Raw genomic sequence first — 24,387 nt, forward strand, 5'->3', positions numbered from 1 at the left:
TATAGCAAAGTTTACACGAGTGACTCCAAGTCTGATTACTCGCATCTGTCTACTCGTGGATGTGACCTTGAGATGAATTTTAAAAAAATGTAGTCTCTACAAATTGTGGGAAATAAAGTGCTCAAGTGGGATATAATTGAATGTGCTGCATGCATCACTTATTTTGGAAATTTGAAGAAAAGAACGCAGTGTTCCCCTCCAAAATATTGATAATGGAAATAAGAATATCTCAGTCACTATCTCCTGGGAAAACATTTTGAATCCAACTTTTTTTTAACCTTTATGATGACTTATTCAGGGATCACCTGTAATGCAGTGGATTTCGAAAGTCTACATACCCCTGTTTACTATACTATTTGAGCGGTCACATTCGCAGTTATAAAACAGTGTCCACACTTTTGCCTTCCCTCTCAAAACGATTTCATTCTATTCAGTTTGAGTCCTCTTGGATTCATTTTGTAATGTCACAAAAACGTGGCATTTGGACAAGGGTGACTTTTATATAGTATTTGTATACTCTATATCATGCCATTCAAATCAAATCTTCCCATTGCACAAATACAGCACACACCAATCATCTCAAATACAAAGGAGATACTTATCATTTCACTCATACACAACTGACAGTTGTTCCCATCTAGAAATGAGCCGCTCATCTACAAACGATGTGAACATGCAAACTCGCGTAAGCACTAACGCGCTCCCTCCGAGCGTCTCCGCCTAGTTCGCCCGTGGAGACTTGTTAATTAATTCTCTTCCTTTGTATGTTGGCCAAGATCAAAAGCAGAGAGAGGAGGAAAAAGCAACTTTTTTCCCCTCCTAAATGTACTTAATGAGCATCTGTAATTTAGGTCTCCTGTTTAATGCCTCCAAGTAGAGAAACAGAGTTAACTCAGCCCAAATACATTATTCATTAGCCGTGATATGTTGTTGCTGCCCGAGTGGATGGATGGATGGATGGATGGATGGATGGATGGATGGATGGATGGATGGATGGATGGATGGACGGACGGACGGACGGACGGACGGACGGACGGACGGAATTAATGTACATTTGTCTGCATTCATTATAAGAAACGTGTGCGTGTGTTTGTTTGTCTACTGAGAGTGTGTGCTCATTTGTGTGTCTGCGGCCATTAGTGGCCATGATGAAATGGTGGTTTCATTTGCGGCTCGGCCTCATACAGCATAAGGATGGTGGTAATGTCCTCAGCCAAGTAACCACTTCCAGCTGTGATACAAAGTCACTCGGGCCTTTTTTCCCCAGTGAAATAAATTGCTTCAACCTATTCTGCAACCAGCCAGAAACATATTTTTGATTCTATTTAAAAATATGTATTGAAGCTATCTTTTGCTTTGCGACAGATTTCTCAGGAAACTACCTCCACCTGGACGCTGGGGCCCACACCCAGCGCAAGCGAGCGAGGCTCCTGAGCCCCGAGGTGGCCCCTGAGCAAGGCCCGCTCTGCCTGCTCTTTTACTATCAGCTGCAAGGGGAGGCGCTCGGGAGCCTGAGGGTCCTCTTGAGGGACAACGAACAGGAGGAGACACTTCTGTGGTCTTTGAAGGGAGATCAGGGGGCTCAATGGCGAGAGGGCCGCACCATTCTGCCACAAAGCCCTAGGGAGTATCAGGTGAGTTGAACACTTCAAATTATGAGGAAAAAAATGCCACAAAAAGTATGCTTGGTGAAATAAGAACATTTTTTGTAAAAGGCAGAATGTTTGATATAGCTCAGGATCTCATTAAAACCTGACATTCAGGTAGGATATAACAGTAATCCAAATGATCTCATCTTCTCGATATGTATTTCTTCTCTGGTGCAGGTGGTGTTTGAAGGTTTCTTTGAGCATCCAACCAGAGGCCACATCCGAATAGATAACATCCACATGAGCAATACTATCGACCTGGAGCAGTGCACACGTAAGTCTTGAAACCTTTCGGACATGCCGAGATTGTTTCCATTTGTTTTGATCACAAACTAATAAGCCAAGGGTTGCTTCTCGCCTGGGAGTGAATGTGAGCGAGTGGAAATAAGGAAAGCTCATTATTATCTTTTGCATTTACAGACATTAAGAAGGCAAAATAAAAATGAAACTAGGCCACAAACTGCCGTCGGCCATGATTCTGATTTATCTTTTATTACACATCGCTCTCCTTTAGTTTTCTACAGCATCATTCCACCCTGTAATTTTTCGATTCCCCTTCTTTCTTCTCCTGGTCTCTCATGTTCCCTTTCCGCTCCGTCTGGGTCATCAACAGCCTTTCAAACGACAAATGAAAAGCGCCTGCGAGCAACATTTTGAGAGACAGACTCTGTGTGTGTGTCTCACACACACAAACACACACAAATTTAACTACTTTGTTTGAAACCGAGAAGTCTGAAGATATTTTTTTCCCTCTTACTTTCTCCTATCATTTGAATACTTTCAATTTGTTTCGTCACGCTCGTCTACCTCCTCATGATCAATTCAAGATGCCCCCTAACGTTTTATGTAATGACGTGCCGCAACCTTTTACAAGCACACGGAGACACATTTTGAGTCATTTAATAGTTACCGTTGATTTTTTTTTTCTTTTCTCCACAGAGACCTCCCACCCGTTGACTCCTGACATTACAAGTAAGTCTATTTCCGATTTCCTCTGCCAAATTTCTGCTTCCTGCTTGTTGCTAAGCTCAGTTTCAGCCCCTGTATTACCTTCTCTGTGGACTTTGGATATCTTATCAAGAAATATTTTTCATGCACACAGAAGCGGATGGAAAAAAAAATCAGTTCCTTTGACTGAATTACAGAATGACAAAATTAACTTTAAAAATGTCCACATTACATTTAATGTAAAATTGACTGCAATGTCCCCGCATGTCTCCTCCCTGCACGCTGGATTGTGTGTCAGGTTTTCTATGCACCTCGGTTACAAAGCTTCCAAATGTATTTTGAGTCTTCCGTTCGCTCTGATATGAATGGTTTTAATCTCTCAGCGGTATGTGAGATGATTGTGAAAGGAATATCGGCGGTGTTTTTAAATGGAGTGATGGGACACGGTCCACTTGGGTAGGCCACCAGGAAAACTATCATTCTCTCGCTCGCTCTGGCTCTCTCTATTATTTGATTTTTTTTTAATTCCACTCTCAGCCATAAATTCAACAATACATTCAGTGATATGCTTGACAACAGTTTTGTTAGCTAGCAGACGTACCAATATTTGCTCTGTGGAAAATGGATGAATGGAACTGTTGCATAATCACATCCAATTTTCTCTCATTGTTGATGCTAATGCAGCTACATTAAGCCGCAATGGTTGTAAATATTGTCGAAAAGTCTTCTTCATCCAAGGGTGACTTACATACACGCACATGATGTCAGCAAATATAGTACACAGCGTGACAGAAAAAAAAAATAAAAAGAACAACTTTTGACCTTACAGAGGAACGTCAAGATCTGTTTTCCACATGCCAATGTGCAAACTCAGCAGGAGTTTCTTGAAAAGAAACAAACAAAACGTCATTAGTGTTTTTATGTGCTGGCTTTGGTGACAAAAGATGAGACGCATTGTTTGACTGCTGTCAGCACGTTTTTGTTTTTTCTGTTTGTTTCCCCCCCCCATTCCTATAAATAGTCAAAACAAAGGAGCAGCTACAATCAATTGACGGTTCCCTCGGATGGCCTATTCAGTCTCATCAACTCTTAATCAGATTATAAGACTTTAAAAGTGCTCTCAAAAATGAACTTCAATATATTCTTTGCGTTGTATTTGAATTTACATCAGCAAAAGGGTGATGGACATTCAGTGGACGACTTAAAGAATTATTTTGCAGTACGTTCTATGTGCTTGATTGACAACTTGATTCATGTAACGTATTCATCAAATCTCAATTGCCTTAGCTCTCGTTATGGTCGTGCAAGATTAGCAACCACCAGCTCATTAGAGAAAAATGTGTTTCAGAAATACATTTCCCGGTGTCAAACAATGAAGGTGTTCATTTGTACAGCACTAGTTTTCACTTGTCTTCATTACTGGGATGCAGCTTAAGCAACTCTCCTTGACAGACGATTTAAGACAAATGCTTGGATACAAAGTGGAGCTCTTCTTCAGCTGCTTTACACCTTTCGCCCCCCCTCATCTTGCTCTCATTTCTTCCCTAAGCGACATTTTTGCTAATGCCACTATATAACGCTAAGTCACCGAGCTGAACGCATGGCACGAGCATTTGCACGTCAATGTGCAGCAATGCTTTGCACCATCCAAAGCTATTACATGCCAAAGGAAAAGGTTAGAGCAAACACTGATACTAATCTGAAATACAACTGAATTCAAACTTGCATGCTAGGCGCAATGTAGCATCCAACCTGATGGCCGCTTTAAGGTCAAGGTCATACATGAATAGAAAAATCTACCTCATGCAACTGCCCCGCCTCTCCACCACAGACATCTTGCTTTGTCTCACTATTTTATCCTCACACTAAAATAAAAACTAATTATAGCATACATTTTTTAACATCACAACAAAAGGCATGTCATGGTTGCCGAGCATCACATACAAAAGATTTTACTGATGGTCAATGAGGCTTACAGTAGTCTGCATGCCTGCCTTCCCCCATCCCTGACCCAACCAGTAATGTGTCCTCCTGCCCCCCAGGGGGTGCCATATCTGGGATGGAGCCCACTGTAGACACAGTGGCGGTGCAGACCTTTGCTGCCCACTGGTACTACCTGTTAGCGGGAGGAGGCGCCCTCCTTCTGCTGCTTACTGTAATTGCGCTGGTGGTATTGTGCTGCCGTCGGCACCGCTGGGGGTCCACCAAGACCGGCGCTAGCCACCATCATTCGGTGATGTACCACAACAGTCAACATCTAAACCATCCAAACTGCTTCTACAACCAAAACTCCAGCTGTAATCTCAAGCAAAACCCACCTCAACCACAAAGCGGGCCAGCTCGAGAGACCATGTTGGTCGTCGGACAGGACAAAGACGACTGCTCTGATTCCCACTGTTGAAATCTGGACTGCCGGGGAAATATTCTGAAGAGACATTTCACTTCATAAAGACAACTTCTTGCCGTAACGGAAGGATCAGGATGCTTGAGAGGAATTGTCAGACTTGGTGTGACTTTTAATGACCACTTGTGACATCCAGCGAGACTTTTGACCATCTAGGCCTGAGTTGCTGGAATGGAGCACACCACGGGACACATTTTGATCTCACCGCTCTTGTTTTTCTTCTGCGGTGGAATTCAGAGTAGGATACGTCTGTCTGCTCCACTCTCATCTGTCGCATGGACCCTGCCTGACACTTAATAACCTGTCCAGGCTTCATGTAATACATGGAAGTACACCTTTTTTTTTTTCTTGGGGATGACAAGAAGCTGGCATTTGTGTCCACCAACATTTGAGAGACAAAAGAAAGAAAGGGATGAAGTTAAGAAAAAGAATCAGAGGAGCAGTGAATGTTGACAATGTTGTTCATTTGGTCTGTCACTGTCGTGTCCACGTGTTTCATTTGTTCGTTTGTTTTAGGCTGTTCAAAGTTTTTTATCGTCATTCAGATGACGAAATCACCTCTTGTATGATGTCTTTGTGTTATCACTTTTATATATTTATTATTTTGTGTTCAAGCGAGCGATTCGCTCATTCTGTCACATATTGTTCCCATTTTCCTCAATTTGTCAATGTTATTGTGCCTTTTCCGCAATTTACTTATTTTAGGCCTCCGATTGGCTAAAATAGTTTCAGCACCTGTTGCTTTGGTTCGGTTTTGTGACTTTTCTTATTTTTTAAATATAGCACTGGTATGAACTACAATTAGCAGGTGGGCGGGGCATGTAAACGTGGACGATTGTCCAAAACATATGCACGACGAACACATTACAGCACACGAAAAAACACAGCCTAGATATGCGTTTTTAAATATAATTTTAAAAAAAAAATCTATTGATGTCTAAAAAGTTGTGCCTCGGTGTTTATTGACGGTTTGCCTGAATCTTGTTGCCGGCTGATTTGCCGCCTGTTGTCTGCATCTTTTTATGACGGTTGAATGAAATGAATCACAAAAAGAGAATTCAACTTTGACTGTGTGAGGCTGCAGATAAAAATGTACACATTGTTGTCGGTGTTAGCTTGATTGATCGGTCGGTGAAGGGCAAAACGTTTTGCTTTGTATTCATTAGATGAGACTAAGCCTTCACTGTGACCTTTGTACTCACAAAGTCGTTAAGCCATTATCTTATAACTTTGTGGAAGGTTTTTTTTTACTTCTTATTTATTGTTTTGCACCCCATCAAGTTAGCTTTTTGCGGGTGATTTGATCCCACTTGCTAGCAAATGCATCAATGCTTTGTAATGATCAGCAAACTTTGTTTTTGAAAGGATCACTTAATTTTTGTTAACAACCGTTTAGCTTTCAGTGTAGGATGCAAAAAAAAAAAGGTTGAATCAGCTGAAGTCGGTTGCTGAGGTTTTTCTATTGAAACATTTTGAATGTCCATTCATGTTGTGTTGTTGTGTGTTTTTGCAATTTTTTTCAATCACATTTCTGCTCAGGTGCTCACTGATAGATTCCACACTTTCATCATATTTTTCCGTTGATTTGGATTCGTTTTATTTAAAAATCCAAATGCAGTCACAGCAGTGTTATTTTTATTGAGTGAACACGAATCTTTGCAATTCTGTTCTCATGTGCCTATGATGAATAACACTAGAATGTCCATCATCTATTGCGCCTTAGCTAGCCTAGCTTAGCCTAGCTAGAGCTTTAGTTGATGTCAAAGGCTGAAACAGCGAATGTCTGTCCTTCATTCGCCTTTTACATCCTATATATGTGTTTTTAAACTTTGTTTTATTGAAATTTATTGTATATGGCGATAGTTGTTTCGACGGTTTTACGGATGTTCCCAGCTGCCACCCCGCGTTGTGTTTTCTCCCCACATCATTATGTTCATGCTCAAATCCCATGGCCTTTTTATTAAACCCTCCTTGTTCTTATTCTGCTCCTTCCTCCTGTGCTGCAAATCCTTGCCGTATAAAACACAGGAGAGAAAATGAGAGGCAAAAATCTCTCCGCGACGAAGGGCCCATTAAGAGAAGATGGCTTTTCCTCCAAAGAATGGGCCCAGAGATGGAGGGAGATGAAAGCAGAAGAGAAACTGCTCTTTGTGCTTTCTAAAGATAGACTTTCTTTCTATTTTTTTATGGAGACAGAGAAGCAGGTTGAGGTTTGGACTGACTGAAGGAAGGAGCTGAAGGAAGCGAGCGGCTTGTTTGAAACACAAAAGCCCATAAAAAGGCTGCCCGCAAAGGACACACAATGTCCTCACTCACACTCCAGCAACACACCGCAGCTATTACATCGCTCTCATTAAATCAAAATTTTACACAGTGTCACATTCTCCGGATCCTTCTTCGGCCAGTCTATCTCATAAAAATGCTGTTTTGTGCTTGACTCAACATGCATTTGACTTTTGTGGATTTTTCTGCCATGTTAGCCGGCATCCTTTCAGATTGCTGCATCGATCCGCTGATGATTTACACATAATATGGCCTTCGAGCAGCTCCGATCAATAATGCTCTGAAATTCAAATGGAGGAATGATATATGGTCCATATTTATGTTGCCTTAGCCGTGCAGTTTTCGCTTTCATGCGTTTAACTTTTTTGCAAGGTTTAGCAAATGCCATGCCACTTTTCGGTGCTTTTTCAATCAATCTTTCATTTTTCTTCACCCCCCCAACACACCAAAGTGCTTTAGTATTTCTCATTTAGTAATGGAGCTGATTGCCATTATTTAAAAAATAAAACAAAACAGCAGTAAGCATTTGCGGCCTTTCAAGTAGCTGAATTCTTTTCCTTTTCCTGCAAGCCCGCTATGATGTCAAAAGGCCATTAGCTGGATACAAGTTCTCATCTTATTCTATTATTCTGTCTTGACTAATTGGAGCTGCAGGGAGGTTTAATCTCCTTCCACGGCACTGCGAGGAGTGCGCTCAGGGTGGAAGGAAGCCTGAGGGCTTTTAAAAGCCATCATTAGCCCGCATTCAACACTCGCCCAAAGCGTGTCCGAACAGTTTTTTTCAATTTTATAGTAACACTACTACTCTAACTCTCAATTATATTAGCGAGTCCTTCCTGAAGTTCGTATGTGAACAATGCAAAAAAAAAATATTCTGTCCAATTCAGCCAAGTGGGAAAATGTAATTCAACATTGTGTTTAATTTTTACACATTGGGTCCATGTTATTATAATTAGTTAAAGTGTCTGTTTCGTTTTGTATGAACAAACCGTAACATGTCATGGCTTAAAAGGACTTCATGAGAATATATGAGAAGTTGATTTTTTTTGAAGATCCTGACAAAGACATGAGTTGAGATGATGAATGAAAAGAGGAGATTGATTGGAAGTCCCACGGGGTAAATAATGCAGCGGTGGGCGCACACTTGAGCGAAGCCATTCATCAACGAGCGTCAGAAAGCGTGCGTGCGCTTCTCTTTACTGCTCTGCTCTTTCCTCTCGCAGTTAACAAGACTTTATTAACGTCTTTTTGATTTCCTGCTTGCCGTAAATCAATTTTCATTCTCCCACTTGAAGAAAAGCCGCCGAAATGCAAATTTCCACACGTTATAAATGATAGATGAACGTTTGAGGTCGTACGTTTTCCGCCTCCATCCAAACTTTTATTTACTTAATGACACTCGTGAGCTCAATTTTTACCTATCAATGAAACTTTTTTTCTCATTTGAGTATTGTCTTAAAAGATGAAATGACCTTAACTTGCCGTATTGATGGAAATGAAGCTATATATTTTATTTATTTTTTACCTCATAATATCTTCAGCATATCGTTTTTTGGCTTGTCAATGAGTGATTACCAGCCGCACGTCTGTAACACTTTGGTTGTATTTGACTTTCTTTCAAACTGAAGTACAAGTGAGCTTTAAAGCTGCCTCACCAATGCGCTTGTGTTGAGATTTATGTCTGTGTGAAAATAATAAAAGTCATATTTTTCTATTCAAGAGTTTTCTGTGCCTGGCTTTTCCCGCTGTGTTGTTGTTTGTTTTGAGAATGGAGAGTGGTGCTTATCACACAGTGGAACTCTATTTTGTTTAGAAATGGTGGCTGCTATTTTTCCCGTGACACACTGAGCACGTTCTACCTAATATAATCTTCTTTCATTGCATTCTTACAATCACATCTATATTGATTATATAGACTGACTCTCCACTGCTTTACTAAATAATAGGACCGTTTTCTTCTGTGTTTTGTACAGATCCAAGGCCTATAGATTTCGGAAAAGATCCCGACTTCAACAAGCCCGCTGCGAATGAAGGTGAGCTTTTCAAGTACGCAATTCTCCACCTGAGGCCATACAAGATGTTTGAAGTCAAAGTCGGAGAGCGGAGCGTGCCGACGCCCGCCTGTGGCTCTGCCTTCGGTCCTCGAGAAAGAAAGACGAGGAAAGACTTGGCAGACAGATTGACAGAAAATGAATTTGAGAGTGTGACAGAGCACAGTGAGTTTGTGTTTCATGACAGGCACATCCGACTCTCACTCACAGCCACTGTGCCTATCTGTCAACCATATGGAACAATTTTCTACACAATTTTCTTTGTGCTAAATTTGGCATCAAATGACAAAATGTCTGCGTAAATGTACAAACGTTGTGGTTGCCAAAAAATGGACTTACTTACTTTGTGCATTGAGGTAAAAAAAAAAAAAATTTAAATGTGTTCTAGGCAGATCAGATGTACTTTACGTCGTACGAGTGAAGCAAATCTGCAAGGGTGCCCGTTCATTTCTGCTTGCCACTTTAATGAATTATTGCTGTAATTTCTAATTGTGCACAACTGTCATTCATCTCTAAGTGCTTTTCAACATCTTCTATTAAACACTGTTATGGCTTCTTCATTGCATATACATTTATTAAGCAGATTAGCACAAATGCTTTTTCCTACCAGAGAGCACCTCTATGCTACTTCATTTTAAGTTTATTAATCAGTACTGCAACCAAAACAATCCCTTCAACAGTTTGTCTTTAGGAAGCAGCATTTGATTCTCACAGTGAATCAAATCTGCTCTTCAACCGAAACATTCAACTCTGTCAATTTTAATACATTTGAATAAATGAATGTCCATTGAGTGGCATTAAGCAATGTCTGATTTCCTGTGTTCTCCTGCAGAATATTTATTTCCCGGGTGGCCATCCTCCTTCTCCACCCCGGCCTCGGCCAACGCCGACCCCTCGTCTGTCACGCTGGTGTCCGAAAGGGACAAGGACAACACCTGGCTGTACACCCTGGACCCCATCCTGCTCACCATTATCGTGATGAGCTCTCTGGGCGTCGTGCTGGGCGCCGTGTGCGCCGGACTGCTGCTCTACTGCACGTGTTCGTACGGCGGCCTGTCGTCGCGCTCCTCCACCACGCTGGAGAACTACAACTTTGAGCTGTATGACGGCATCAAGCACAAAGTCAAGATCAACCAGCAGAGGTGCTGCTCGGAGGCCTGAGCAGACAGACCTCTCCCCCACCCCCGGATGAAGAAATGTGACAAAGAAGCACTGTGTGTTTTATCTTCGCTTGGATATGTGTGTGTGCCAGGAAGAACTGCGATTCACCTTAAACGCTCTGGGGGTGTCTACGGTCCCACATCTCCTCTGCCTGTAGGAGAGGGCCTGCTTGCTTTCTGATGAATGAATGAAGGAATAAAAATGTCTGACTATCTTTGAATAATCACCCACTGGAAAGACGCGAGGAAGGAAATGGACACGAGCACCTCCGACAGGTGACGTGACGTACCAAATGGACAAAAGAGGCGGCATGCTGAAAGCTAAAGAGTCACCTTTGAACTCTGTCAACACCTTTCAACGTGGGTATATTGAAATCAACACATATCAAGCGAATGCCTTTCTTCTAAAGAACTTTAACACGACTTTATAGGGAAGTTTTTTTTTGTTCACTTTCCAGTCTGAGTTCTACGTTTTAAAAAGTCCATTAGCTTGCCGTAGGCTTGTTTATTTCCTTCCGCCCTCGGTGTGCGCGTTGTGAAACCAGTGGCATAGAAGAGTAATGGTGACTGTTTTTGTTCAGTTTCAGGCTAGGAGGGAAAGGTTGAGTTTGTAAAGCATTTTTAGACTTTATTTAGCATTGTGTTGGAATTTCTTTGGTCTTAACTTGGCACATTTTCCTTGGCATTAAATGGAAACAGATCTGAAGTCTAAAATCAAACACGATGTTACGGAGTTGTGTTTTAGATTCTATAGTTTGTCTATATACTATATATACAGTATATGTATATTTTTGTTTTTCAGACTGTATTATGACACTGTGTGAACTAAATGTCAAATGATGGTTTTTATTGCAACCTATGGATTGCCAAAGAGCTGCGTGTCCGTCCGTGCAGGGGGTTGTTAGAGACCCCCGGGAAGTAAAGAAGCGTCCGAAAAAAATATGAGGAAGACAAAAGGAAGCTTTCTTGGACACACAATCGAGCCTTAAGCTAATTGCAGAAAACGCTGTATCGGAGGACAGCCATTATAGAGGGCCAGTGCTGGGTGGGGCGGGGCACATGGACAAGAGGACGCTCACTCATTGCGAGACAGACAGACAGACAGACAAACAGAGAGATGATGTTATGTTTACATGCAGGAGAAGAAATCTTTGCAACTAATTGGCCTGTTGGAAGTATGGTTTGGATATGTTTCTTTACAGTCACAAAGGCCCTTTTAGTGAAACCATAAGCAAAATGTGGCATAAATGAATTTTAAATATTTTTTTTCAGGGTTTTGGTTAATTAAAAGATATTTACACATTATATCTACTTTTTTTATTTTACCCCTTTTATCTAATGAAATGTGTCAATTTTGTCATTTTCAATGATGAAATGAAACATTTTAATATATATTTAATTTAAAAAAAAAAAAACATCCCATCAAATTCGGGTCTTGAGAACCAAAGTTTGTCCACCCCTGCGCTAAACCGTCCAATTCTGTGCATTGAAACACATCCAATTAAGATCACTGTGGAGGGTACATATGCAAAGATGAGGAGGAGGACGTTTGTTTGAACCCAGCAAGCCATGTTTGAGACGAAAATTCTTTTAGCTTGTCCTTTGGGTATATGCTAATGAACTATCGGAACGCTAAAGTGTCTCCATTGTCTTTGTCTCATGCATGCAGAAGGATGGAACAAGTGTGTTTATTGGACTGCTTTCCAAGTGCCTTGGAGCATACGTTATCTCTCTCCATGACTAATGATGGAATACGTACTATATGTGGAGAGCAACAGTTTTCTCTCTGGGATGCCAGAAAGTATTACCTCCTTTGTCTCCATGGACACACACGGCACTGGCCAGATAACGCAAACTTGTTGTTTGTAGAATTTGTACAGAGAAATGTCTTTTGTAATGTTATTATTATTTAATAAAGGCGAAACGCCTCCAGATGTGTTGTGTGGATTTGTGCATGAGTCGCAGTATGAGTGAAAGTTATCTTTCGCAGGGCACCAGTGTTTCTCAACCAGTGTGCCGTGAGAGATGTTCAGCTGTGCTGTGGGAAATTGTCCAACATTAAATACCGAGTGCATTGTAAACAGGATCGCCAAACCATAGGTCAGTTAGCGCAAGGCCTGGTCAGCCACTTGCTAATGTTAGTTTTGGCTCGTGAGTGAACAATTCGTTCAAAAGAACGATTTTGTTTTCAGTGAACGAGAGTGAACGAATCACTTCCGAAAGTGATTCGTTCTTTTTTCAGTTCATATGACTTCAACCAGTAGGTGACGGTAATGCACATTGAAGCTGGTGCCACATCGCCGTAAAACAAAACGAAGAAGAAAATGACGTAACTTCCCGTTCACGAACGAGTCGTGAATTTCGTATCCCGTTCACAACGAACGAATCTGTGAGTGAACGAATCAGTGAGTGAGTGATTTGCATTACCAGTTCATCGCGAGAACGGATCAGTGAGGAAACGACTCCCGACTTTCCCGTTCGCGAACGAGTTCATGGGTGAACTGCCTTCCTTCCCGTGCATCAACGGATCAGTCAGTGAACGTGTTGCGTCTCCCTCCTGGCGTGAACTATGTAAGCCAGAATGTCGATTTACGATTTGCAAGGAAAGAACTACTCACTGAATCACCACTTTTATGCTCGTTTTCTCCAAGCTAACAGCTAATTTTATTGCATGAAGGGATGCGCCGTTATGCAAACTCGGGCTTCTCTTTGGGTAATCTTGATTTTATAACACTTATAGTAGTTTTTAAATAACGTGTATGCATATACACGCCTAAATATTGTTATCCGATATATCTACTGCAATTTCACATTGGATTGCTGGTTTGAAATGTACTTTTATTATTATTATTATTATTATTATTTTAATAAACATTAAAACCTGTTAAAGCTTGTCTGGTGTTTTATTCCTTGTTTTTATTTTTTTGGGCATGAAAATAAAAAACGTTGTGTAATATGTGTTGGTGTCCCATACAATAAAGAGCAAGTAGTCAAATGCACATTCTTGACACGTACAAAAAATGCATAAAGTTATTAGGTACACCTGAAAATGGTGGTGTACCTAATGGAGTGTCCAAGTGACATCACAGATCAAACAGCCAATCAGAAAGTGGGGGTGAGGGTGGGTGTGGCACTTTTCACTTTCAGTTAAGCTTTGACCATGATATTTCCCTCATAAAGTGGCCTGTTATTAGGTACACTTGAAAATGGCGGTGTACCTAATTGAGTGTCCGTGTGACGTCACAGCTCAAACAGCCAATCAGAAAGTGGGGGTGAGGGCGGGTGTGGCACTTTTCACTTAAACCAGGGGTGTCTACCTCCAGTCCTCGAGGGGCCGCGTTCCAATATGTTTTCCAAGTGACCCTCGTTAAGCGCACCTGCGTGAAAAGTTTTAGCTTCTTTCACGTTCAGCAGGAGCTAAAACTTTTCCCGCAGGTGCACTTAACGAGGGAATCACACGGACACTTCATTAGGTACACCGCCATTTTAAAGTGTACCTAATAACAGGCCACTTTATTAGGGAAATATCATGGTCAAAGGTGTCAAGCTCTAGTCCTCGGGGCCGCGTTCCAACATGTTTTCCAAGTGACCTTCGTTAAACGCACCTGCGCGAAAAGTTTTAGCTACTTTCACGTTCAGCAGGAGCTAAAACTTTGCCCGCAGGTGCACTTAACGAGGGAATCATACGGACACTTCATTAGGTACACCGCCATTTTCAAGTGTACCTAATAATAACAGTCCACTTTATTAGGGAAATATCATGGTCAAAGGTCACAGGTGTCAAGCTCTAGTCCCCTGGGCCGCGTTCCAACATATTTTCCAAGTGACCCTCGTTAAGCGCACCTGCGTGAAAAGTTTTTGGTCACTTTCACGTTCCGCAGGACCTAAAACTTTTCCCGCAGGTGCACTTAACGAGGTAATCACACGGACACTCCATTAGGTACACCACCATTTTCAAGTGTACCTAATAACAGGCCACTTTATTAGGGAAATATCATGGTCAAAGGTCACAAGTGTCAAGCTCTAGTCCTCGGGGCCGCGTTCCAACATGTTTTCCAAGTGACCCTCGTTAAGCGCACCTGCGTGAAAAGTTTTAGCCACTTTCACGTTCTGCAGGAGCTAAAAGTTTTCCCGCAGGTGCACTTAACGAGGTAATCACACGGACACTCCATTAGGTACACCACCATTTTCAAGTGTACCTAATAACAGGCCACTTTATTAGGGAAATATCATGGTCAAAGGTCACAGGTGTCAAGCTCTAGTCCTCGGGGCCGCGTTCCAACATGTTTTCCAAGTGACCCTCGTTAAGCGCACCTGCGTGAAAAGTTTTAGCCACTTTCACGTTCTGCAGGAGCTAAAAGTTTTCCCGCAGGTGCAGTTAACGAGGTAATCACACAGACACTCCATTAGGTACATCGCCATTTTCAAGTGTACCTAATAACAGGCCACTTTATTAGGGAAATATCATGGTCAAAGGTCACAGGTGTCAAGCTCTAGTCCTTGGGGCCGCGTTCCAACATGTTTTCCAAGATTCACCTCGTGTATTTCCCTAATAAAGTGGCCTGTTATTAGGTTAGGGTTAGGGTTAGGGTTAGGGTTAGGGTTAGGGTTACCCTAACACACTTAGGGTACACCCCTAACCCTAACCCTAACCCTAACCCTAACGCGGCCCCGAGGACTAGAGCTTGACACCTGTGACCTTTGACCATGATATTTCCCTAATAAAGTGGCCTGTTATTAGGTTCACTTGAAAATGGTGGTGTACCTAATGGAGTGTCTGTGTGATTACCTCGTTAAGTGCACCTGCGGGAAAACTTTTAGCTCCTGCAGAACGTGAAAGTGGCTAAAACTTTTCACGCAGGTGCGCTTAACGAGGGTCACTTAGCAAACATGTTGGAACGCGGCCCCGAGGACTAGAGCTTGACACCTGTGACCTTTGACCATGATATTTCCCTAATAAAGTGGCCTGTTATTAGGTACACTTGAAAATGGTGGTGTACCTAATGGAGTGTCCGTGTGATTACCTCGTTAAGTGCACCTGCGGGAAAACTTTTAGCTCCTGCAGAACGTGAAAGTGGCTAAAACTTTTCACGCAGGTGCGCTTAACGAGGGTCACTTGGAAAACATGTTGGAACGCGGCCCCGAGGACTAGAGCTTGACACCTGTGACCTTTGACCATGATATTTCCCTAATAAAGTGGCCTGTTATTAGGTACACTTGAAAATGGTGGTGTACCTAATGGAGTGTCTGTGTGATTACCTCGTTAAGTGCACCTGCGGGAAAACTTTTAGCTCCTGCAGAACGTGAAAGTGGCTAAAACTTTTCACGCAGGTGCGCTTAACGAGGGTCACTTGGCAAACATGTTGGAACGCGGCCCCGAGGACTAGAGCTTGACACCTGTGACCTTTGACCATGGTATTTCCCTAATAAAGTGGCCTGTTATTAGGTACACTTGAAAATGGTGGTGTACCTAATGAAGTGTCCGTGTGATTACCTCGTTAAGTGCACCTGCGGGAAAACTTTTAGCTCCTGCAGAACGTGAAAGTGGCTAAAACTTTTCACGCAGGTGCGCTTAACGAGGGTCACTTGGCAAACATGTTGGAACGCGGCCCCGAGGACTAGAGCTTGACACCTGTGACCTTTGACCATGGTATTTCCCTAATAAAGTGGCCTGTTATTAGGTACGCTTGAAAATGGTGGTGTACCTAATGAAGTGTCCGTGTGATTACCTCGTTAAGTGCACCTGCGGGAAAACTTTTAGCTCCTGCAGAACGTGAAAGTGGCTAAAACTTTTCACGCAGGTGCGCTTAACGAGGTAATCACACAGACACTCCATTAGGTACATCGCCATTTTCAAGTGTACCTAATAACAGGCCACTTTATTACGGAAATACACGAGGTGAATCTTAGAAAACACATTGGAATGCGGCCCCAAGGACTAGACCTTGACACCTGTGACCTTTGACCATAATATTTCCCTAATAAAGTGGCCTGTTATTAGGTACACTTGAAAATGGCGGTGTACCTAATGGAGTGTCCAAGTGACGTCACAGCTCAATCAGCCAATCAGGAGGTGGGGGTGAGGGCGGGTGTGGCACTTTTCACTTTCACTTAAGCTTTTTCCCTATTGGCCTGTGATGCACATCACTAGTACAAAACAGTGCATTCGACCATAGCTTGTCGTGTTGAAACAGCCGACTGGTTAGTGATACGGGCACTTCCTTGGTAAGATCTTGGTTCGATCCCAGGTGTGAGAAAATGCTTCAACGTGCTTTTATTGTGCAATTAACCCTTTATATATTTATTTATTCTTTTCTTTTTTTTTTACCTCGTGTAGTGTACCTATTGAAGTGTCCATGAGGTGTACCTACACGTGTTGTCATACAAAGCAGTGAACCAAATGTCTGATTTTTATGTTTTAATTGGCGAATATAAAAACAAGGAATAAAACACCAGACAAGTTTTAACATAAATGTTTATTAAAATAATAATAATAATAATAATAAAAGTACATTTCAAACCAGCAATCCAATGTGAAATTGCAGTAGATATATTGGATAATAATATTTAGGCGTATATATGCATACACGTTATTTAAAAACTACTATAAGTGTTATAAAATCAAAATTACCCAAAGAGAAGCCCGTTGTTGCATAACGGCGCATCCCTTCATGCAATAAAGTTAGACGTTAGCTAGGAGAAAACGTGCATAAAAGAAGCGATGTTTCAGTGAGTGGTTCTTACTTTCCTTGGCAAATCGTAAATCTACATTCTGGCTTACATAGTTCACGCCAGGAGGGAGACGCAACACATTCACTGACTGATCCGTTGATGCACGGGAAGGAAGGCAGTTGACCCATTAACTCGTTCGCGAACGGGAAAGTCGCGATTCGTTCCCTCACTGATCCGTTCTCGCGATGAACTGGAAATGCAAATCACTCACTCACTGACGTGTTCACTCCGTTCAGTTGTTGAACGGGAAATGCAATTCACGACTCGTTCGTGAACGGGAAGTTACGTCATTTTCTTCTTCGTTTTGATTCACGGCGTGGTGGCACCAGCTTCAATTCGCATTACCGATACCTACTGGTTGAAGTCATATGAACTGAAAAAAGAACGAATCACTTTAGGAGCCCAAATGGCTTGGATATTTCACCAACGTATAATACACAGTCAAGTCGAGACACCTCGACTGTGATAGCCACTCAGCCGCTGTCAAAACAGCAGAGCGTTTTTATAAGCGACTTTGTTCTTAATGTCGCAATATTTTATAGAGCTAGTCTAAAACAGTAAACAAAGCCATATTGATTCTTTTGGATTTTGATCACAATCACTTTCAATAGTTTATTCCTTACACTGTCTAAAACCTTTTTTCAAAAACTGTCACTTTCATTTACAAAAGAAATACAATTTAAACAATATTTAGTATTTATTTTTATTCAATTATTCAACTCTCCATACATATATAGGAATAGAACTTTATTTCTTTTGGTGTAACTGTTATACCAGCTTCTATATTAAATATAACTTATTTTAATATAGAAGCTGGTATAACAGTTTACAGATTTTTGTTGGTGGTGTGCCTCGAAATTTTTTCCCAAAAGGTGTACTGTAAATGAAAAAAGGTTGGGAAACACTGGTTTAGACAACCACCCACGTTCAATTAATTCATAATTGTGTTGGCTAATTTTGCATCTTGAAATAGCATGTCTGAAAGGCAGGTGCAAATTTTAGCTACAAAAAAGAAAGAAAAATACACAGAAATTAATCAATTTTCATATAATTATCATCTCTGGTCCACCGACTAGTGAGTGATGTGAGGTTGCCACGGCAACAACAGGGAGTAGAGATGCTGTTTGCATTTATCAGCTGGTGACTAATAACCAAATGATTTAGAAGCTTTTATTTGAAGTCTCAATCATTACACATTGTTGCAGTAATATAAAATGAATTATTTATTTTTATTATTTTTATTTAACCTTTATTTACCCAGGCAAACAATTAAAAACAAGTTCTCATTCACAATTGCGGCCTGACCCGAAGAACAGAGGCTCTTTGAGGGGGGTAGGGGGTGGGGTGCTAAACAGAAATAAAATACATAAAACAAGGTTGTATACAAACACAATCAAAAATAGAGAACAACCAAGAACAATAAAACTATAAAACAATATATATATTTTTAATATTCACAGGAAGCATGTCCCCAATCAACTGTCCCATTTTTTCATGCTTTATAGTTAACCGGTGGCAACTGCACTCAGTACGCGTGTGTGTGTGCGTGTGTGTGTTTGTGTCAAAATTTGGTTCAAGCCCACTAATTAGCGTCCAAGACCATTATCACTGATCTCTTACCGCATCAGCATTTTACACTCTTCTTTCTTCTTCTTTTTCATTTCATCAGTCCTTAATTATTCATCACTTCTTCATTTCTTCGTTTCCACCTCCTGAGGTGACTGGCCTCATTCTCACGCTTCCCCTGATAGAGAAGCACGCGAATCTACACGATGGTGTTCAAAACACACACACAACACGCTTACACACAAATGCACACGCACACTGTACAAACACACTAAGAAACGGAAGGAAACATGTCAATGAAGATCTCTTGAGGTTGGTGTTTGCTGAAAGTGTAACCTACTAACACCAATATTAAAGCGAGGGTTAGGGTTTCAAAGTAGGATTTCACACTCGAGTTAGGCTTTCAAAGTAGGGTGTAAAGCACAGACGTCAAACTCCAGTCCTCGGGGCCGCGTTCCAACATGGTTTCCAAGATTCCCTCAGTAAGTGCACCTGCGTGAAAAGTTTTAGCTCCTGCCGAACGTGAAAAGCACTGAATCTTTTCCCGCAGGTGTGTTTAACGAGGGTCACTTGGAAAACATATTGGAACGCGGCCCGATAGTTAGGTTTTCAAACTAGGGTTTAAAGCGAGGCTTTCATACTAGAGTTAGGCTTTCAAAGTAGGCTTTAAAGCTAGGAGTAGGGCTTCAAAGTACCCTTTCATACTAGGGTTAGGGCTTCAAAGTAGGGTTTCATACTAGGGTTAGGGTTTCAAAGTAGAGTTTAAAGCAAGGGTTAGGGTTTCAAAGTAGGATTTCATACTCGAGTTAGGCTTTCAAAGTAGGGTTTAAAGCACAGATGTCAAACTCCAGTCCTCGGGGCCGCGTTCCAACATGGTTTCCAAGAGTCCCTCGTTAAGTGCACCTGCGTGAAAAGTTTTAGCTCCTCCCGAACGTGAAAATGCACCCAAAGTTTTCCCGCAGGTGTGCTTAACGAGGGTCACTTGGAAAACATATTGGAACGTGGCCCGAGAGTTAGGGTTTCAAGCTAGGGTTTAAAGCTGGGTGTTCTAAATGATCAAAATGTTTCAATGACGGCGTAGGTCAATGCGGAGTATCGCATCACGATTCAAACATAAAGTAGCGCTAAGTTACTCATCTCAATACCTATTTTTCCCTCTTTCACACGTGCAAAGGATGGCAGTTCATTACAAAGTGTGTCAAGAGAAGCCTCTGTTAATCTGCCACAGAGACCATCTGCTTCGACGACAGCTAATTAGGAAAATATATTGTGTTTACATCTTCGTCTAAATTTTATCCTGTAGGAAAACAAGGCATAGACTGAAATCACTCACTAAAGATACAACTTTGATCAAGTGAACATTTTTGGGTCTGAAAGTAGAACCTAATTGTGAGACAGTATATTATATTCCCAATATGAAATATTCCGCAGAAGTCTTAAAATGCTCTTTCCATCATTTATGCTCACTGGGTCATACAAGCACAACTTGTGGCTAGTTTACAAAATACCGCCCTCAAACCTATTTTTTTTGCTCTTGACTAGGTAGGTTGACTATCTATCTATCTATCTATCTATCGATCTATCTATCGATCTATCTATCGATCTATCTATCGATCTATCGATCTATCACACTCCAGCTACATTGACTAGCAGTTTCTAAATGAAATCAACAAGTAATGATAAGTTCAGTCTGGCTGCTTTCTACTCAGTAAACAACACATCTAGTTATTCAACAACCTTCGACTTCCTCATATGCAAGAGTGGATGCTACGCCGCTCTGCAATATTGCAGTTCAGTCCATACTTCATGCATTACATTACATCCAGTGAAATGATTGCACTTCCAAAGCTTCTGATGAATGCGGCTATTATGTTTTTCATGAATATTGCTGCGCGAAAAAGAAGCGGTGCAATGAGCTCAAGTCAATCTTTTTTAATGTACCACTCAGCGTGTGCTCAGCAGTGAAGGGCCATGCGGAAATGACCGATTACAATTGACTTTGCAAACTTTTGCAACCTCCAGATTGTAACTGCACAAAACATGTTGCTAAAATACAATGTGAATCCTTCAAATATTATTAACACACGCATGTGCAGGTGAATAATAGTCAAAGGCACTGTGGGTGAATTTGTGAAGAGTGATTCTGTACCCAGCAAGACAACAAGTGTGTTGTCGTCCATGCTGTTGCACGCTATGGCAACACGACAAGCGGCTCTCGTTTTGGGTGTCAAAAGAGGAGCCAAAAGCAGACGGTCTCTAAATCCTGCTCTTGACACACACTGCACACACACACACACCTATTTAACGCCTCCATTCATGCAGCCAGCCTGGTGTTGTGTTGCGTTGTGAGCCAAAAGCTAGCCCGAACAATATCAATTCGCCATGGGAAACTAATGAGAGTCGGACTTGCCCGCGGCCATCAAAGTTCACCATCCAATCTTGTTGTCTGTCTCCTTGCTTGGAACCGCCCGCTCAAAGCAGTGCCATATGGCTTCGACGCGGGACCGAGATTTTTGGGAAGGGTACCCCTGCGGTCCTGACATTGTGTGAGCAGATCGGGCTCATCCGAGCAAGGCCGGAGAAGGACTGAAGGAAAGAAAGATGGTATTGAAAGAAGACAAAAAATAAATATAGCCGGACAGATCATCAAGAACTGGACTCTGGTTTGTTCTAGAAGATTTCACCTAAGCTTTGCTTTTCCAAAAAGCAAAGCAGTTTAAAGCTCTCTGGCTGGCACCCATTTCTCTCAGCCAAAGTCGACGAGGCTCCAAACCAGGCGCTACAGAACATGGATGGATGAAAGAAGATGGATGGACCGCGACAAGAAAGCAAGCACAGATGGAATCAGCCAGAAAAGTGAGAAGAAGCAGAGTGAGGAGAGAAAGAACTATTCACATGCACAGAATGAGCAGAAGATGAGCCAATAGAGAAGGAAGGAGAGTTATGAGGCGGCCAAAAGGGGTAAAAGAGGGGAAATGGAGTGAGAGAAAATCAAGAGGCCAGCTGCGGTGACGGCGCAGATGGAGAGAATGGAGGACGTCTCGGCTGTTGTGCGATGGGGCGTGTCCGCTCCGCAGCCAGACTCCTTTCTGCCTCTTGTCCTTCTCCCTCGGTGCTCTTTGTGCCATTTTCTTTTCACCAACTCGACTGTGTGTCACTGACAAGCGTTCACCCAAAGGGGAAATCAGATCTGACGTCAATTTGAGATGCGACGCACACTTCACCATCTTTCCAATTGAACATCCTGGTACTAGATTATTGTTATTTTGAAAAGACCTAACATCAGCTGGCCCTTCAAACAAACCAAGCAAGCTCGTCTTTAAAATAAACAGACCTGTAGGACCTAAACATAGCAATCCCTTTGAGCGGACGCGACAATCCATATTTGGAAGTGAGGCAAAAAGGGAGGCGTGGCGGCCCATTTCAAACTTGACATAGCAGAACAACTTGCCTGAGAACAAGATAGTATCCAGACTACTAAAATTGTGTGATGATTTTCACAGGAGCTCTACAAGATCAATTGTTTCCACTGTGTAACCATCTGTTTTAATAACTGTATAAAATATTGGGAATTGTATGGTGATACGGTACTTCCATCGGGGAATCCAGTGTAATTCCGGACATATTGATTATCTATTGTACATATTCTCATGAGAAATTACAAATAAATGAAACACAAGGCAAGCCCTATAATTCTTCTACAATGCGGCCCACAGCAAAACACGTAAATGTATCATGCAAGAAATATTTTGTTTCTAATGACAATATTTTCCCCTTATACAATCACTTTACCCTTATGATTCTGTGTTAATGTAATGATGAATAATCCTGTGAATAAAAGCACTTTAACCAAAATATGTTTTAATGTCAAAATATAGTTATCTGCAAATGCAAAGGAATTTTATTTTAAAAAGTCTGATTTCACATAAGAGTCTGAACTATTGAGAGCAGCTCTCAGTTGACTGTAGAAATATTTAGCATGTTTGCATGGTCTCAACGTATTCAATGATGCTGAAAGATTGTAAATGTTTCAAAAGCTCATGTGATCAACATCAGTCACACCGACATATGATTATTGGAGTCGGCGACCATACAAGTTCAGTCATTACATTGCATTACTAAACACCTAATGGACACATGGCTAGCCTTTAAGCATGAGCCTGTCACATAAACACACACACACACACACGCTACACTTTCAATCAGTAGGACTCATTAGCCTTCACATTCACGTCATCAATCTTTCCCTCTGCTTATTTTCCTCCACTCACATTTGCCTTTGCTTCCATCCTGTCATACCCCAAACCCGCCCGCCCCTCACCCCAGGTTCTAACCAAAGCCTTACTTTTGCCTTTCTGTCATCATTCATTTATCCGTCTGGGTCTCCATCTTCCTGCTCCACACCCAAGTAAATTTAGTTTGGTGTCCATTGACTTAGATGCCGCCTGCAGCTGTGTGCGTGGTGACAAATGACAAAATATTGAGGCTCCGTTGCGCTGCCAGCGAGATGGAGGTGGCTCATAAAAGAGCGACAGTGGGCCTGCTTAGCCGATAGGGTGACAATGACGGAGATCGAGACTGAAAGACAAATCATTTATACAGAAGAGGATGACAATCGACACTGACTGGCAGAAGGCTATTAACACGGTGGGATGCTGTCATTTACATGTTTTAGGAAAAATATCAACAATTATTTGCATCCATCCATTTTCATCCTCATAAAATCAAGGAAGTCACACCCAGCTGAGATTCAAACCCAGAACCTCGGTGAGGCAGAGCTAACCCATGCTGTAGATAAAATGGACTATTGCAAGAGCCGAGACAAACTGGGCAGCACTAATAAGGCTCCCTGGAAAATAAACACTGAAGCAATCACATGAGTGTCTACTGGAAGGCTAATCACTGGAAAAGATGCCGTCTCCACATAAAATTAGCTTGACTTTAATTGTGTTCAGGTAAAAAAAAAACTCAAATTGCTACTTGACGTGAGGAAAAGCGCATGCATGAGTATATCAGACAAACATTGCCTTGATTACTTGTTGAAATGGAAGTGTCAATTCACATGCATGCACTCATGAAGGGAGTCATCTGTCACTACCTGTCAGCTCATGAATAATACAGTCACCCCATGTCGCCCTGAGCGGCTTGTACAGCATTGTACAGCCATGTGCAGCATTGCTAAATACAAAAAAAATAATAATACAGAAAACATGTAAAGAAATAAAGAAATATAGCATTTGGCGCTACATGTACAAGCAAAGCAACTACAGTTGACGATGATGATTATCATTAGCGGCTTTTTCTGGAGGTGTTTTATTCTCCAGCCAATACCAAATATGACCATTCTTGACCATGCACTGATATTGAGTACTAGGACTTTTAAAATATAAAATCAAATTGAAACAAGGTCCAACAAATTATTATACCATGTCTTTTTTAAAACTGGGCTGGTAAAACATTTGGTACATTGCCACTCAGTAAAACCCCGTTTTTTAAACTCTGCCACTCAGTAAAACCCCCTGTTTTAAACTCAACTGATAAAATCTGAATATTTAAATCGAGACTTATTGGAAATAAATAATTCCTATGGCATG

The 24,387-nt window shown here is 41.6% G+C and overlaps 1 protein-coding gene across 3 annotated transcripts in view; it reads left to right on the forward strand.

Moving 5' to 3' along the window:
- LOC148394354 (neuropilin-2-like) overlaps positions 1 to 11,754 on the forward strand; it is a 58,904-nt gene extending 47,150 nt beyond the window's left edge. For 2 of the 3 annotated variants that reach the window (XM_088383148.1, XM_088383150.1), the window contains 5 exons: positions 1,366 to 1,634; positions 1,827 to 1,923; positions 2,589 to 2,621; positions 9,258 to 9,317; positions 10,168 to 11,754. In XM_088383148.1, coding sequence (XP_088239274.1) covers positions 1,366 to 1,634; positions 1,827 to 1,923; positions 2,589 to 2,621; positions 9,258 to 9,317; positions 10,168 to 10,496 — 788 coding nt within the window. In that variant the 3' untranslated portion in view covers positions 10,497 to 11,754. Of the gene's footprint in view, positions 1 to 1,365; positions 1,635 to 1,826; positions 1,924 to 2,588; positions 2,622 to 4,639; positions 8,999 to 9,257; positions 9,318 to 10,167 lie in introns of those variants that run through there. The other variant, XM_088383149.1, reaches the window with a different exon arrangement.
- The last annotated feature ends 12,633 nt before the right edge of the window (positions 11,755 to 24,387 follow it).

Source organism: Syngnathus floridae, chromosome 8, assembly GCF_059516105.1.
Source record: "Syngnathus floridae isolate MCC-2025c chromosome 8, RoL_Sflo_1.0, whole genome shotgun sequence".
NCBI lineage: Eukaryota > Metazoa > Chordata > Actinopteri > Syngnathiformes > Syngnathidae > Syngnathus > Syngnathus floridae.